The following is a 14,424-nucleotide window of genomic DNA, read 5'->3' on the forward strand; positions in this document are numbered from 1 at the left end:
AGCAGCGGCCAGGGCAGGGCACAGCTTCCTTCTAGACTCGTAGCTCCTCTCTCGTGAAGTATCCCGGGCGTCCACGCGGGGCGGGCGGGCCATCGGAAACTTCCCCCGCCATGGTAATGTTGAACTTTGAAAATAAACCGTTGGCAAGCTGGGCACCGGGGGCTCACCTCTGTCATCCCGGCTACTCAGGAGGCTGAGATCTGAGGATCACCGTTCAAAGCCAGCTCAGGCAGGGAAGTCCATGAGACTCTTCTCTCCAATTAACCACGGGAAGACTGGAAGTGGAGCTGTGGCTCAAGGTGGTAGAGAGCAAAAGCTCAAGGATAGAGTTCAGGCCCCACAACCCACCCGACCCCCCCCCCAAAATAAACCATTTGCTCAAGATGCATTGTACTTATAAATGGGCGGGTTGAATGGTAACTCCTTTGTGCAACTACTTAAAGATAATAAAAATATAATGAAAAAGAAGCCATTGCGTGGCTTCTAGACACGTTTTGTTGGTGGTCACGCACGTGGCATTCCTAGAGTCCCCCGGTGACTGGTGTGAACAGATGCCGTCTGCACTGTGCACACCAGCACTGGCCGCATTCCACCGTGCGCGTGAGCAGGAGCTGAAGGTCCGCACCCATCGGATCCCACAAAGCCTTCGTCCAGAGGACCTTAGGGATGGGGGCTGGCGGCTCACACTTGCAATCCTAGGAGCACAGAAAAGCCTCAGAGACAGTGCCCAAGCTCTGAGTGCAAGCCCTAGTACCAGCTCACACGTATACACACACGTACACACCATTTAAAAATAAACCAATAAATAAAAGACCTTAAATCTTCCCCACTAAGCATGCTTAAAGTCACAGCTGGTATCTGGAGATGTGTGTGTGTATGTATGTATGCTTTTCTGAGCCGTGTAGCACATGTTGGCTCCCAGCTTGAGATCTTCCTGCTCTTATCTCCTAAGTATTGGGAACACAGGCAGGCACTGCTACACCCAGCTCAATCTGTAGATTTTTCTCGATTGTGGTAGGGGAAATTTTGTTTATTATAAAAGGTTCAATGCTTTCTTTGTAATATAATTGAATATATTTGGCATTTATACGTTAAGTCCTCCGTGTAGGCAAACTATTGTTTTTCTTTGGTCTTTATTACCAAAGGATCTGATAAGAAAATATTACATATGAGCAAAATGTTCCCTTGGTTTATCAGAAGAATATGCACACAGGAGACCCCTTATACTACGTAAACGCACATTGATAGCTTTGTCTTTCTCTTCCCCATGTAGAAATAAGCTGTTTCCGGAGTCTGCTGTAAGGAATATTATGTACCAGATACTACAAGGCCTTGCGTTTATCCACAAACATGGTGGGTGATTTGGAGTCACGCACTCCTAAGTGGCAGTGCTGCGTCACTACGCAGAAGAGTAGAAAGCTTTGCTCCATGGAAACTCATTCCCAGAAAGGCGGGAGAATTGAGGGGGGCTGGGACAATGGACTGTGCAATGCATTGTCTTTGGGAACTTGATTTCTGAATCCAGAGAGTCTCTAAGCTCGTTAGTTACGGATGTGAGATCTATTCCTGTCCATTCCCTGCTGTCTTCACGAGAGAGCTAACATTCAAATTCTGAGACACTTTGTGTCTATTCACAGTCACTTCTCGTTTTCCTAGTTTTTTATATTTCAGTTTAGCTCACAAGAACTTAGAAGTAGCCTAAGAAGATTTGTGCAATATAGGGAAACTAAATAAACTAAAACCTAAAACTGACAAGCCAGCGGGCAGGTTAGTCCACAAGGTCCGTTTGTCCGTCAGCTTCTCACGCAGAAGGAGCAGAGCGTGAGTTCCTGCCGGGAGGAACGGAGGTTCCGAGGAGTCGGGGTGGCACGAGTAGTTCGGGTGGCCTGTTCTCACGGGCCACCCCTTTCTAGAAAAAAATCTGTCCTGCGAGAGAACGAGAGAATCTGAGATGAAGAAAATGGCAGTGATTGTAAGTGGGATGGGTCCCATTTCCTCTGATAAGCGACCCTTAGAAGCGAATGGGTTCATAGGGTGTTGAGTTTGGCCAAGTGCCCCTCGTTAGTTCCTTTCCTCCAGTGAGGGAAGGAAGGAAGGGGAGTACACGTATATGTTCACACGCATTCACCTGTAAGTATGTGATATGAATCCATGTCAACAGACTCTAAACGTGTATGGTTACGTTCCTGTATGTCCGTGGATGTGTGTGTGAGCGTGTGAGCAGCAGGTCACAGAGCCCACCCGTGCCTCGCGGGCTGCTCCTGGGCACGCGCTCTTCCCGTGGGGTGAGCTCTGCCTTGGGGAGCCCGCTCCCGGGGGAGAGGCGGGGACAAGCACTGTCTGCAGGTGGTTGCTATGGTTGTGCTTGACGTCTCTCAGTGCGACTCCCACAGGGAGCAGGCGCGTGGCTCTCCTGAGTGCCGACTGGGCAATCCAGAGCGGGCGCACCGCATGGGAATCTGCTGGCCTCGCACACTTGTCTCGCCCCCCCCCCCCCCCGCACACATTCAGCCTCACTGAGCCTCAGCGGGACCCACAGCAGCAGGTGGTATGGAGGACAGTGTGTTCCCCTGAAAAGTTCCCACCACTGTGTCCTGCCACCTCCGGGCCTGACCTTGAGTGTCCTTTACCTGTCTGAGCCTCACGGTTACCGTGGACCTTTTTGATTTTAAAAAACAACAACCACACTGTAGGCTTCACTCCAGTGTTGTCTGAAGTCACAGCGCCTGCACAGGAAGGCCCGCTCTGTAAATCACCGTCAGTTAAATCTTCTCCGCCCATTCCCGCATAGGGAGTGAGACTCCCAGGACGAGTGTGGGGAAGGAGAAAGCCTTCCCCGTGGCCTGTGACGGGATCCTTGCCCAGTGGTCACCCACGCAGGTGAGTGAGCACGGACAGGCTCTCTGATGCTCCACGTAACCTGAAGGTGGGTCCCTGCCTTCCAGAGGCCAGGCGATTCGTCACAGGACCCAGCCTTGGCCTAACTCCACGTGGCCCAGCTGGAGGATTTCCATTGCCCATCAGGGGCGCAGAGAGGTGCGGGGCCATTGGCCCAGCCCCGCAGCCCCGGGAGAGAACGCACGCGTGCCCACTGGGGAGCAGAGCCACGTGTGAGCCTCCCCTCCTCCCACCTGGGCCATATCACCGGCCGTGTGCGTGTGTGTGCGTGTGTGTGTGTGTGTGTGTGTGTGTACAGGTCCTGGGGCTTGCCCTGAAGGCCTGGGCACTGTCCCTGGGCTTTTGTGCTCAAGTCTGGTGCTCCCAGACTTGAGCCACACCTCCACTTCTGGCTTTTTGCTGGTGGATTGGAGGTCAGTCTCGTGGAAGCTCTGGTCCGGGCTGGCTTTGGACCGAGGTCTTCAGGCCTCCGCCTCCTCAGTGGTTGTGATCACGGAGTCCGGCGTGAGGTGGGCTCGGGAGAAGTCCCGCGGCCGGGTGCACGGGCGGCCGTCCTCCCGCCGGCCAGCACAGGAGCCGTGCGGCTGCGAGGGTGCGCGGAGCGAGCGGCGTCCGCCCTCTCTCCCCACAGGCTTCTTCCATCGGGACCTGAAGCCCGAGAACCTCCTGTGCATGGGCCCCGAGCTCGTGAAGATCGCGGACTTCGGGCTGGCACGCGAGATCCGGTCCAGGCCCCCATACACGGACTACGTCTCCACTCGGTGGTGAGCGCGCGAGCCCGCGCGGTGGTGTCGCCGTGCTGCTCTCACCCGACGCCATCGCGCCGGCGGCTGTGGCGGTCAGTGCCCGCCCCGCACAGGCCGCCGGCCCGTGGGCACCGTGGGGGGGGACAGCGGGGGGCCAGTGGCGCTGAAAGCAAACCCGACCCGCTTCTCCTCCGTCTGCGTGGAGATTGTGCGTGGGCTTTCCTGAGGGCCCTGGGCAGGGGAGTGGTGCAAGGGTCCCCCTCGGGCTTGCTGGGGAAGCGGCTCACTGCTCCTGTCACTCCTCCGGGGGATGTATGGTTTGCCACCACCGGAGGCGGGTCTCACAGGAGTCTCCTCTCCTTCTGTCCCTCGGCCTCCCTCCCTTCCCCTCTCCTTCCCCCACCTTCTCCCCCCTCCCTTCCATGCACGCCCCCCCCCCCCACTCAAAAGTGCTATAGGAAAGAGGCCTGTGAGGAAATGTTTAGTGGGAAGTCCTGACAGCAGCCGGCCATTGCCAAGGCCTTCCTGGACCCCTGACTGGGGGAGAGGGCGCACCTCCAGCCCCCCGGGGTCGGCAGGCCCCCTGGGGTCAGCGTGACCTCAGCGTGTCCCCTGGGGTCAGTGGGCCCCGGGGTCAGCGTGACCTCAGCATGTCCCCTGGGGTCAGCGTGACCTCAGCGTGTCCCCTGTTGTCAGCGGGCCCCCCGGGGTCAGCGTGACCTCAGCGTGTCCCCTGGGGTCAGCGGGCCCCCGGGGTCAGCGTGACCTCAGCGTGTCCCCTGGGGTCAGCGGGCCCCCCGGGGTCAGCGTGACCTCAGCGTGTCCCCTGGGGTCAGCGGGCCCCCCGGGGTCAGTGTGACCTCAGCGTGTCCCCTGGGGTCAGCGGGTCCCCTGGGGTCAGCGTGACCTCAGCGTGTCCCCTGGGGTCAGCGGGTCCCCTGGAGTAAGCGTACCTCAGCGTGTCCCCTGGGGTCAGCGGGCCCCCCGGGGTCAGCGTGACCTCAGCGTGTCCCCTGGGGTCAGCGGGCCCCCCCGGGGTCAGTGTGACCTCAGTGTGTCCCCTGGGGTCAGCGTGACCTCAGCGTGTCCCCTGGGGTCAGCGGGTCCCCTGGGGTCAGCGTGACCTCAGCGTGTCCCCTGGGGTCAGCGGGTCCCCTGGGGTCAGCGTGACCTCAGCGTGTCCCCTGGGGTCAGCGGGTCCCCTGGGGTCAGCGTGACCTCAGCGTGTCCCCTGGGGTCAGCGGGCCCCCCGGGGTCAGCGTGACCTCAGCGTGTCCCCTGTTGTCAGCGGGCCCCCTGGGGTCGGCGTGACCTCAGCGTGTCCCCTGGGGTCAGCGTGACCTCAGCGTGTTCCCTTGGGTCAGCGGGTCCCCTGGGGTAAGCGTACCTCAGCGTGTCCCCTGGGGTCAGCGGGCCCCCCGGGGTCAGCGTGACCTCAGCGTGTCCCCTGTTGTCAGCGGGCCCCGGGGTCGGCGTGACCTCAGCGTGTCCCCTGGGGTCGGTGTGACCTCAGCGTGTCCCCCAGGGTCGGCGTGACCTCAGCGTGTCCCCCGGGGTCGGCGTGACCTCAGCGTGTCCCCCGAGGTCAGTGTGACCTCAGTGTGTCCCCTGGGGTCAGCATGTCCCCTGGGGTCAGTGTGACCTCAGCGTGTCCCCCGAGGTCAGTGTGACCTCTGTGTGTCCCCTGGGGTCAGCATGTCCCCTGGGGTCAGTGTGACCTCAGCGTGTCCCCTGGGGTCAGCGGGCCCCCCGGGTCAGCGTGTCCCCTGGGGTCAGCGGGCCCCCCGGGTCAGCGTGACCTCAGCGTGTCCCCTGGGGTCAGCGGGCCCCCGGGGTCGGCACGTCGTTGAGCTCCCCGCTGACGGACGGGTGGCTGGAGCCGGCAGCTGGCCCTGTCCCTCCAGGTACCGCGCGCCGGAGGTGCTGCTGAGGTCCACCTCCTACAGCTCCCCCATCGACGTCTGGGCCGTGGGCTGCATCATGGCGGAGGTGTACACGCTCAGGCCGCTCTTCCCTGGAGCCAGTGAAATCGACACCATTTTCAAAATTTGCCAAGTGTTGGGGACTCCCAAGAAGGTAATGACACGAAGCCAAGCCCCTGGGCGAAAGCCAGTGGCTTCTCACCGTCCCTCCCCCCGGGGCTGGGCAACACCCTCCAACCTGTGCTTGTTCTAGAATCCTCTGCCGGCCAGCCTTTTCCCTCCAGCATCTCATTAAGTCTGTGGCCAGATCCATCCGCCAAGGAGAGGGCTCGGTTAACTGTCCTCCTCTCCTAAAAAGTACTTCCCCGCTGTCCACAGCCCACCCCCCACTCCCCAGCCCCCCTTTGCACCCCTGCCGTTCCCCGGAAGGCCGCCTCTCGGGTGCTCTGCGGGGCACGGGCCCCTTTGCCGTGGCCCCTCTGGCGATCACGGCCCCCCGCTCGCTCCTTCTCTAGCGTCCTCCTCTCCATCTTCAGCTGTGTTGTGTTAGGAATTGTCTGTGTGCATGTCTGTGGCTTGGAACACAGTTGGCGAAAGACTGATTTGGTTCAGTGCCCAAACCTGGAGATGGGCTTCTCCGGATGAAGGTTATACGATGGGCGGGTGGAGGATGCTGGGGCTTTCCTGATGTTTCCTAGATGTCGTGTTCCCTGTCGTGGCTTCATGTGGACAGCCCGGGGTCTCACCACGTAGGCCGCCCGTGGAGAGCACTGCCTCTCGAGTATGGGCACAAGCCGAAGACAAACCCAGGTAGCCACAGAGAGCAACTGGCCCAGCAGGGCTTTCCATCTTTCCCTCCTTTCAGACTGACTGGCCTGAAGGCTACCAGCTGTCAGGCGCTATGAACTTCCGCTGGCCTCAGTGCGTGCCCAACAACCTGAAGACCCTCATTCCCAACGCCAGCAGCGAAGCCGTTCAGCTCCTCAGAGACATGCTGCAGTGGGACCCCAAGAAGCGGCCGACGGCGAGCCAGGTGGTCTGCCGCCCTCCTCAGCCCGTGGGGTCCTCCCGAGGCTCGCCCCCCCACCCTGGCCCTGAGTCACCTCTGCAAGTCCCACTCGTGGCCTAGCATACGCGATAATGAGAACTTACAAGTTACTGGAAACTTCCTGTGTGTAATTAGGGGCGTCAAGGCTAAGCAGTGTCATTGCTTCGACGATTAGCGTGAAGTGTGAGCGCTGTGGTGACAGAGGCGGGAGTGGAAAGGACTCTCCTCTCTGGTCTTTCTTGGAGAGTCGTTGCGAGTCTCTGCCCTGTCACTCGCAACGGTGTAGTAGTTCCATTATAAGCCAGGTGTAAGGCCGCGCTGTGGGAAGCCGGACTCACCCACCTGGGCGGTGACAGCGAGCTGGCTGTGAAGTGGGCCGCTGCTAACACCGCTGCTCTTGGCATTCTAATGCATGTTCAAGGGGCTTTAGCTCATCTATGTGAGTTTTGTGTGTGTGCCAGTCCTAGGGCTTGGATTCACAGCCTGGGCATTGTCCTGGGCGTTTTTTTGCTCACGGCCCGCACCCTCCCACTTCAGCCACAGCCCCGCTTCGGGGTTTTCAGGTGGTTGCTTGGAGATCAGTCTCACCGAATCTTCTGCCCAGGCTGGCTTTGAACCGTGATCCTCAGATCTCAGCCTCCTGAGTGGCTAGGATGGCAGGCGTGAGCCACCAGGGCCCAGCTATGTATGGGATTTTTTTTTTTTAACTCAATGAAAACTCCCTGAAACAGGCCCTCCCTTTTTCTTTGCACTTGTATCCATGAAAAAAACCCGACTCTCCCCAAGTCTGAGTGATCCCCTGGCGAGACCTTTCTCCTAAGGCCCATTTGTCCTTGCAGGCGCTTCGCTACGCTTACTTCCAGATTGGACACCCGCTGGGCAGCGCCGCCCAGAGCCTCCAGGAGGCCGGAAAAGCGCAGAAGGAGATCCTGGAGAAGGCAGGGCCCCCTCCTCCCCTCAAGCCCGTCCCGCCCGCGCAGCCCCCGGCCAAGCTGCACGCGAGGGTCTCCTCCCGACCCCATCAAGCCAACCCAGCCCCCCCGCGCCGCATGTACCCCTACAAAGCAGAGGCCTCCCGCGCAGACCACCCGAGCCAGCTTCAGGAAGACAAGCCCAGCCCGCTGCTCTTCCCGTCTCTCCACAAGAATCCTCCGCTGGTGAGCAGCTCCGCTCTGTGCAGTCTCTCGTCTGACTGTGCGTCTCCTGTGAAATCCTTTCACTTTCGGTCTTCCAGGTCTAATGTAACACGTTCGGTGCTGCTGCAGCATGGAGCATGGTGTGGCGTCTCAGCACTGCGTTCTAGCTTTGGTCTTGATACAGTTGGTTCTTGAGGGGCAGCGGGAGGTTGGGATGCTGAGCTGTACGCAAAGGTATCAGAGCCTCGTCTCCACTCGGTGACCTGAGCACGTGCGTGGATTCATTCTCCACGCTCCCGTCCATGAAACAAGGTCGCTAGCAGCATCTACCTGATGCAGGTGTGTTCCAGGTAATACGTGACAATACCTTCGTGTCGAGCACACAGTTAGAACTCAGTAGCTGTCAGGTAGCGGTGACTCACGCCCGTGATCCTAGCTATTCAGAAAGCTGAGGTCTGAGGACCGTGGTTTGAAGCCAGCCTGGGCAAGAAAGTCTGTGCGACTCTTATCTTCAGTGAAGCACAAGCAAAGCCCCAAGTGGAGCTGTGTCTCAAGTAGTAGAGCACTAGCCTTGAGAGTATAAAAGCTCAGACACAGTGCCCAGGCCCTGATTTAAGCCCTAGGATCAGCACAAAAAAACGAAAGAAAGCAGACTCAGTAAGTGTTAGTCGTGGTTATGAGTCCCTGCAGAGACTTGCCTCATGTATGAAAGGAAGATTGGGAAGCAGGTTTTGGCCTCCAGACAGCCCACGTGTGGTGCTTATGAAGCTGTTCTGACAACTATCAGGAACCATGCAGATATTTGTGGACGTTCATTCCTAATGCTGCTGCAGTGATGTTGTTAATGGTGGGCCATTAGTGGAGCCCAAGTCTCTGTGTGCTTGACCTGATTTTCAAGTGCGAGGTTCAGTAGAAAGGTAACAGGAGAAGGAGCTGTGGTTATCATTAGTTTTGTAATGCTGTCAGGAGCCCAACGCTCTAACACGATTATACAAAAGAGGCACTTCTCCTCTCAGCTTGTCTTACTGGATCCAAGCCCAGACAGAGCAGACAGCGCAGACAGGCAGACAGGCAGACAGGGCAGACAGGCAGACAGCGCAGACAGGCAGACAGCGCAGACAGGCAGACAGGCAGACAGGCAGACAGGGCAGACAGGCAGACAGCGCAGACAGGCAGACAGCGCAGACAGGCAGACAGGCAGACAGGGCAGACAGGCAGACAGGCAGACAGCGCAGACAGGCAGACAGCGCAGACAGGCAGACAGGGCAGACAGGGCAGACAGGCAGACAGGGCAGACAGGCAGACAGCGCAGACAGGCAGACAGCGCAGACAGGCAGACAGGCAGACAGCGCAGACAGGCAGACAGCGCCTGGTCTCTTTCGACACCTTACGCTGCTCACACTGGGGAGCGGCGTCCCACTGTAGCTTGGTGTGTAGCTCAGCGATCATTCGCAGGCGTATTGAGAAGCCAGAGGAAGTGTTGTGTGCGTTGGTGTCTAAAAGAGCAAGGTGGCTGAGCCCTGGCCGTAAGCGGTGTCCCTCGGTGTCGCATCCTCCTGGCTCGTTCACAGACGAAGCCAGAGACAGCCCCGCCGTCTTTCTCCGTGCAGAGGAGTCTTGCGTGCCCTCGGTCAGATGCTGGTTCGGTAACCGTGGTAACCAGAGTAGGAGAGGCGGAAGGTGTGGGGTGGGTGCTCCGCTAGGACCTCTCCCGCAAGCCAGGCCTCCCGGAGAACGTTCCGGAGTCACAGGGGGTGCAGGGAAGCTGCCCACGGGGGAGCTCGGCCACTGCACCCAGTGCTGTTCCCGCCCTCCCGTGTCTGCACAGAAAGCCGCGGCCGGCCCGGAGCCCCCGAGCGAGGCCCTGAAGCCCGCGGGCCGGCGGCGGTGGGGCCTCACCGCCAGGTCCGCGAGGGACGCGGACGACTGGGCCGACCTGGACGGCTTGGGTTTCGGCTCCCCGCTCGCCAGGATCGACGCGCGGACCAAGAAGCGGCAGAGCGAGGAGGCGCTGGGCAGGCAGGTGCTGGGCCGGCGGCCTCGTGCCCCGGCCGCCCGGCGCTCCGCGGGTTCGCGGCCGTGGGGTCTCTGGAGATCATCCCTGAGATGGCTAGCGCGCGCCCCCTCGCCCCCCTCCCCCTCCCCCCTCACCCCCCCCCCCCCCCCGCTCAGCCCGCCTGCTCCCGACCCAGGTTCGAGAGCGTGGTGGACCTGAAGCCCCCCGAGCCCGCGGGCGCGGGGAGCAGCGCCCCGGCCCAGCCGCCCCACCCCCGGCGGGACACGCCCACCCTGCGCGCCGCCGCCAAGCTGCACTACCTGAGGCACGCGCGCTACCTGCCCGGTGAGCGGACGGGGGGGCACCCCACTCCCCATCCCACCCCCACCCCCTCCCCCCACCCCCCACCCCGCACACGAGGACGACATGCGAAGGACCGAGGGCCGACACACTCCCCCGGACAGACCTACGGTGTGGGAAACGGGGTCACGGCCCCGCCCCACCCCCCCACCCCCACCCCACGGCCCTCTATCCCGCGGGGCCCTGAGACCTGGAGGGTCAGCGGCCGGGTCTCCGGGCGACAGGACGGGGAGACAGACGGCGCCCCGCCCTCCAGATCCCCCGCTCCGGCCTGCGGGGCTGCACAGGCGCCGCACACATCAGTGCACCCCGACGCGGGGTGGGGGGGGCTCCCCGTGGCTCCTCCCGCACCTCCCCTCCCCGCTGGCCCCAAGACACCGGGAGAGCAGAGCAGCCACGCCACGGGAACCGCCCCCCGGGCGAGGGGCTCTGAGCCGGCTGCAGGGAGAGAGACCAGCGTGCAGGGGGGAGGGGGAGGGGGGCTGGACGTGCAGGGGGGGAGGGGAGGAGGTGTGGGGGGCCGCGGCTCCTGCTGTTTTCCGTCTGCGCTGTGGCAGGGTTTCGGGGCATGCTCTGCGGTCGTTCCTGGCCTGCTCCCGTCACTGCCCTGTCATCTGTCCCCCATCTTTCTGTGGTGGGCGGCAGGGTTGGGATGTTGTCTTTTGTGCAGGGCTGAATAGTATTCCGTGTGTGTGCGCGTGTCTGTGCGCGCAGTTCCCTTATCCACTCGTCACACTTCGCATGGCAAATCCACTTCTTCTCTGTTTAGGAATCAACATAAGAAACGGCGTGCTCCCGAGTCCAGGCAAGGACTTCATCCCGTCCAACCCGTGGTCCAGCTCGGGCCTGTCTGGCAAGTCCTCGGGGTCAGTGTCAGTCATCAGCAAGTTAACCTCAGGTGAGGAACGGCTGGAGACTCCTACAAGACAAAGGCACATTTCTGGAGGTGTCAGGTGGACTCACCGAGTGAGGCGTGGGAGGAGGCCTGGGAGGTGGAGGGGTGGGTGCCCTCTCTCTGGGGGAGGAGGTGGAGGGGTGGGTGCTCTCTTGGGGGGTGGGGAGGGGGAGGGGTGGGTGCCCTCTCACGGGGGGGGGGGGAGGTGGAGGGGTGGGTGCCCTCTCATGGAGGGGGAGGTGGAGGGGTGTGTGCCCTCTCGTGGAGGGGGAGGGGGAGGGGTGGGTGCCCTCTCGTGGAGGGGGAGGTGGAGGGGTGGGTGCTCTCTCTCTGGGGGAGGAGGTGGAGGGGTGGGTGCCCTCTCGGGGGGGGAGGTGGAGGGGTGGGTGCCCTCTCGCGGGGGGTGGGGGGAGGTGGAGGGGTGGGTGCCCTCTGGGGGGGGGTGGAGGGGTGGGTGCCCTCTCGCGGGGGGGGGGGGGAGGGGAGGTGGAGGGGTGGGTGCCCTCTCGTGGGGGGGGGGGAGGGGAGGTGGAGGGGTGGGTGCCCTCTCTGGCCAGGGCTCAGCCCACTCCCCAGGGCTCCGCCCTCACAACGCGGTGGAAGGGAAGGCGCCGTGGCTTTCCTCCCTGTCCACCTCCCCACCTTCCGCGCTGCAGCCGGGGTGCTGGGGTCAGAGTCTGGAGGGGAGGTGGAGAGGTGTGCCCCCCCCCCCGCCGCGCGCTCCTCCGTAGACCCGCTTCCCCGCTGTGGCCCTGCCTGAGGCAGCCCTGCTGTGTGCCCGTGGGGCAGCCCCACCAACCACGTGCCAGGAAATGCCTCCCTCCCCGTCTCCTGCCGTCAGCCCCTGAGCATTTATTTTAAGAAGTGCTGGGGAGAGAGAGAGTCAGTGCCCCCCCCCCCCCATCTCAGCCTCCCGAGTAGCTGGGGCTGCGGGCGAGAGCCACCTCACCCGGCTGCTTTCTCTTCTTTTTTTTTTTTTTTTTTGGCCAGTCCTGGGCCTTGGACTCAGGGCCTGAGCACTGTCCCTGGCTTCTTCCCGCTCAAGGCTAGCACTCTGCACTTGAGCCACAGCGCCGCTTCTGGCCGTTTTTCTGTATATGTGGTGCTGGGGAATCGAACCTAGGGCCTCGTGTATCCGAGGCAGGCACTCTTGCCACTAGGCTATATTCCCAGCCCTCTGCTTTTTTGACAAGCACATGTATTGTATACAGTTTTGCTGGTGGAAGGTGCTGGAAGGCAGCGCACCCCCGGGTGGCACACAGGGTTGGCACACAGGGTCTCTAGGTTGAAGGGGTGCTCGTCCTCAACATGGCAGACTTTGCCCTACTGCGCCCCCGCTGGGGGAGCTGAGCCTCCCCTTTTGAAGTGGATCACAGGTAACCATAACTCGGCACTTGCAGGGACTGAAGTAGAAGGACATTCTGTATTGTGAGCTAGGAAAAGCAAATTTCAGAACTAACTTCATTTTTACAAGAATAAGTAAAAGCGTACAGTAGCCTCATGTTTTCATTTGAATATTAGTTTCCTTTTGCTTGCTTTCTTAACACTAGCCATGGGCCCCAGGCCTGGGAGGTTCTAGGCAGGCGCTGGGCGGCCGAGTCGCAGGCCTTCACGCCGGGTCCCCCGCTGCTTCCGTGGCGATGGGGGCCCCTGGCCTCCGACCCCTGAGTGGCTGGGGTGGCAGGCGGGGCCCCTGGCCGGTCCCCTGTTGTTCTCGGGCGGCGTGTGACGGTGGACCTCTCCCTCGCGTCGCTGGTCGCCGGGGGCCGTGGGAGCGCGTCCCGGTGACCGTGGCTCTTCCCTCTCCCCGCGCCAGTCGGCTCGGGCTCCACCAGTTCCAGTGGACTGACGGGGAGTTACGTCCCCTCCTTCCTGAAGAAGGAGATTGGCTCTGCTGTGCAGAGGGTGCAGCTGGCGCCCATCCCGGACCCGCCCCCAGGTGAGCGCGCGCGCCGGCCCGCGCCTGCCCGGGCTCCCCCACCCCGTGAGCGCGCCCGCCCGGGCTCCCCAACACACCCCCCCGTGAGCGCGCCCGCTCCCGTCTGCCCGGGCTCCCCCGGACACCCCACCCCGTGAGCGCGCCCGCCCGCGCCTGCCCGGACCCCCCCACCCCGTGAGCGCGCCCGCCCGGGCTCCCCAACACACCCCCCCGTGAGCGCGCCCCGCTCCCGTCTGCCCGGGCTCCCCGGACCCCCCCCCCCAGCGCGCCCCGCCCGCCCGCGCCTGCCCGGGCTCCCCGACACCCCCCCGTGAGCGCGCCCCGCCCCGCCCGCATCTGCCCGGGCTCCCCGGACCCCCCCCCCCCAGCGCGCCCGCCCGCCCGCGCCTGCCCGGGCTCCCCGACACCCCCCCGTGAGCGCGCCCGCCCGCCCGCATCTGCCCGGGCTCCCCAACACTCCCCCCCCCCCGTGAGCGCACCCGCCCGCCCGCGCCTGCCCGGACCCCCAGACCCCCCCCCCAGGTGAGCGCGCCCGCCCGCCCGCGCCTGCCCGGGCTCCCCGGATCCTCCCCCCCCAGCGCACCCACTCCCGTCTGCCCGGGCGGCTCCTGGCTCTGGGGCCCCGGGCCCTGGACACGGTGAGCTGAGTAGCGGGCGCAAGGCCGCGGGCGGCCTCTGAGGGGCCCCGGGGGCGGGCGGGCGGCCTCTGAGGAGCCCCGGGGGCGGCGGGCGGCCCCTGAGGGGCCCCGGGGGCGGGCGGGCGGCCCCTGAGGGGCCCCGGGGGCGGGCGGGCGGCCCCTGAGGGGCCCCGGGGGCCGGCGGGCGGCCCCTGAGGGGCCCCGGGGGCGGGCGGGCGGCCCCTGAGGGGCCCCGGGGGGCGGGCGGGCGGCCTCTGAGGAGCCCCGGGCTCCGCGGTGGTCTCCGGCCGCGCACGCGCCCCGCCGGCCGCAGGCCCCGCGCTGACCGGCCCCTCGCGTTGCAGGCTACTCCTCGCTGAAGGCCGCGCGGCCGCACGCGGGGCGGCCCTTCTTCCACACGCAGCCCCGGAGCACGGCCGCGCTGGTGCCCCGGCCGCCCGCCGCGCAGCCCGTGCACGGCCGCCCGGACTGGGCCGCCAAGTACCCGGCGCGGCGGTGACGGCGGCGGCCCGGAGCGCGGCAGGCAGCGGCGCGGCCCCCGCCCGGCCCCGAGCTGGGCGGCTCCGTCGGCGGCGGCGTCCTCGTCGTCCTCGTCGTCGTCCGGAGCGACTCGGCGGCGGCGGTGGACGGGGCGCTTCCTGGAGCTGGGGGCGAGGCTCTCCGCCCGGGCCGACATGGGTGCCGGTTTTGAGGGCACCGTCGTCACGTGGCTCCGGGCTGGCGGGCGGGTTCACTCGGACGAGACTCAACGGCGGCCTTCGGGAGGCGGCCCACCGCGGCCCTTCGCGGCCCATCGCGGCCCATGGCGGCCCATGGCGGCCCATCGCGGCCCATCGCGGCCCACCG

General features: G+C 63.8%; 1 protein-coding gene across 1 annotated transcript in view; it reads left to right on the plus strand.

The window, feature by feature from the left end:
- Nucleotides 1-14,077, plus strand: part of Cilk1 (ciliogenesis associated kinase 1) — a 34,281-nt gene extending 20,204 nt beyond the window's left edge. Inside the window, exons 6-15 of the mRNA XM_048337439.1 lie at nt 1,274-1,353; nt 3,530-3,662; nt 5,549-5,720; nt 6,432-6,599; nt 7,454-7,771; nt 9,579-9,769; nt 9,943-10,091; nt 10,876-11,004; nt 12,818-12,940; nt 13,923-14,077. Of these exons, the coding sequence (XP_048193396.1) occupies nt 1,274-1,353; nt 3,530-3,662; nt 5,549-5,720; nt 6,432-6,599; nt 7,454-7,771; nt 9,579-9,769; nt 9,943-10,091; nt 10,876-11,004; nt 12,818-12,940; nt 13,923-14,077 (1,618 nt within the window). The remainder of the gene's footprint in view (nt 1-1,273; nt 1,354-3,529; nt 3,663-5,548; nt 5,721-6,431; nt 6,600-7,453; nt 7,772-9,578; nt 9,770-9,942; nt 10,092-10,875; nt 11,005-12,817; nt 12,941-13,922) is intronic.
- The last annotated feature ends 347 nt before the right edge of the window (nt 14,078-14,424 follow it).

The sequence above is a fragment of the Perognathus longimembris genome, unplaced genomic scaffold (assembly GCF_023159225.1).
Source record: "Perognathus longimembris pacificus isolate PPM17 unplaced genomic scaffold, ASM2315922v1 HiC_scaffold_5408, whole genome shotgun sequence".
Lineage (NCBI taxonomy): Eukaryota > Metazoa > Chordata > Mammalia > Rodentia > Heteromyidae > Perognathus > Perognathus longimembris.